The sequence below is a fragment of the Arachis duranensis genome, chromosome 1 (genome assembly GCF_000817695.3).
Source record: "Arachis duranensis cultivar V14167 chromosome 1, aradu.V14167.gnm2.J7QH, whole genome shotgun sequence".
NCBI lineage: Eukaryota > Viridiplantae > Streptophyta > Magnoliopsida > Fabales > Fabaceae > Arachis > Arachis duranensis.
In genome coordinates this window covers 11,002,419-11,003,597 of record NC_029772.3, presented here as the reverse complement: position 1 = coordinate 11,003,597, position 1,179 = coordinate 11,002,419, and the positions used below count along the sequence as shown (strand labels likewise).

The following is a 1,179-nucleotide window of genomic DNA, read 5'->3' as shown; positions in this document are numbered from 1 at the left end:
TGAGAATTATTCGGAGGAAGTTCCTTAGATTATCCAACAAAGACAACATCATCACTACTCTACCTTACACAAGAAGAAACCAACTCGAAGAAGATGATAATGAAGCCACCATAGGAAGCAATAATGAAGAAGAAACCACCACCATAGCTAAGGAAGATCTTGCGGCAATCAAGATCCAAGCTTATTTTAGGGGTCATCTTGTATGTTACATATTACCCATTCACCCTAATAAATCCATGTCACAATCATACAATTATTTCTTGAAAGCTTGCTTAATATTATGTGTGTATATATCAAAATTAATTAAATTCATACATATATTAATAAACTTCTAAATTATAATGGATGGTGTGTGATGATATGGTTGAATTATTATTGAACAGGCTAGAAGAGCATATGGAGCTCTTAGAAGCATTGTGAAGGTGCAAGCATTGGTGCGTGGTGTTTTTGTGAGGAAACAATCACATATTGCTATGCAATGTATGCATGCAATTCTTCGTTTACAACTTAGGGTTCGAGCAAGGCAGCTCCACCTCCATGGAACCTTTCATAATTATTAATAATTAATTAATGTATCTTTGTCTTTGGTTTCTAATTTATTTTTTGTTCAATGATTTTAAAGTAGATGACAAATATTATTTGTACAATGAATATTACTATGCATATATTCATGAATATGTTATAAAGCCAAGTCTCTGGTGACTATGTCTATGGTAACTAGTGGTGGCTAAGGTTACACTTTTAACTTAAAAGTGTAACCTTTCACAAAGAAAAGCGTCACCTAATGGAAAAAAGTAAATTAGAAGATTTAAGAGAAGAAATAATTAAGTTATCAAAATTAATAGATCAAAAATTAATGATTTTAACTAATGTCAACTGTAATGACACCGAATTCTTAAAATTAATACAAAATGATTTTTCTCAAAATCTTTATTTTACTATAAGTTTTATTAAAGAACTTCAAAAACCTGAAAAAACTTATTTTTCACACGGAATTTTTAAAAAATGTTACCATGGAAATGATTCCCCACATCTATATCATATTTTTAACCCACAATTAAATTCTACAGTAGATATGCTTGAAGAAATATTAACATCCATAAAATTTCAAAGAAATAAGGAAAAAGAGAATCCCAAGGAAGAAAAATTTCAAAACATAATTAACATAACAGATTTAAA

General features: G+C 29.4%; 1 protein-coding gene across 1 annotated transcript in view; it reads left to right on the top strand.

Moving 5' to 3' along the window:
• Positions 1 to 606, top strand: part of LOC107478038 (protein IQ-DOMAIN 20) — a 973-nt gene extending 367 nt beyond the window's left edge. The window contains exons 2-3 of the mRNA XM_016098162.2: positions 5 to 200; positions 384 to 606. Coding sequence (XP_015953648.1) covers positions 5 to 200; positions 384 to 560 — 373 coding nt within the window. The 3' untranslated portion in view covers positions 561 to 606. The remainder of the gene's footprint in view (positions 1 to 4; positions 201 to 383) is intronic.
• Positions 607 to 1,179: the final 573 nt, after the last annotated feature.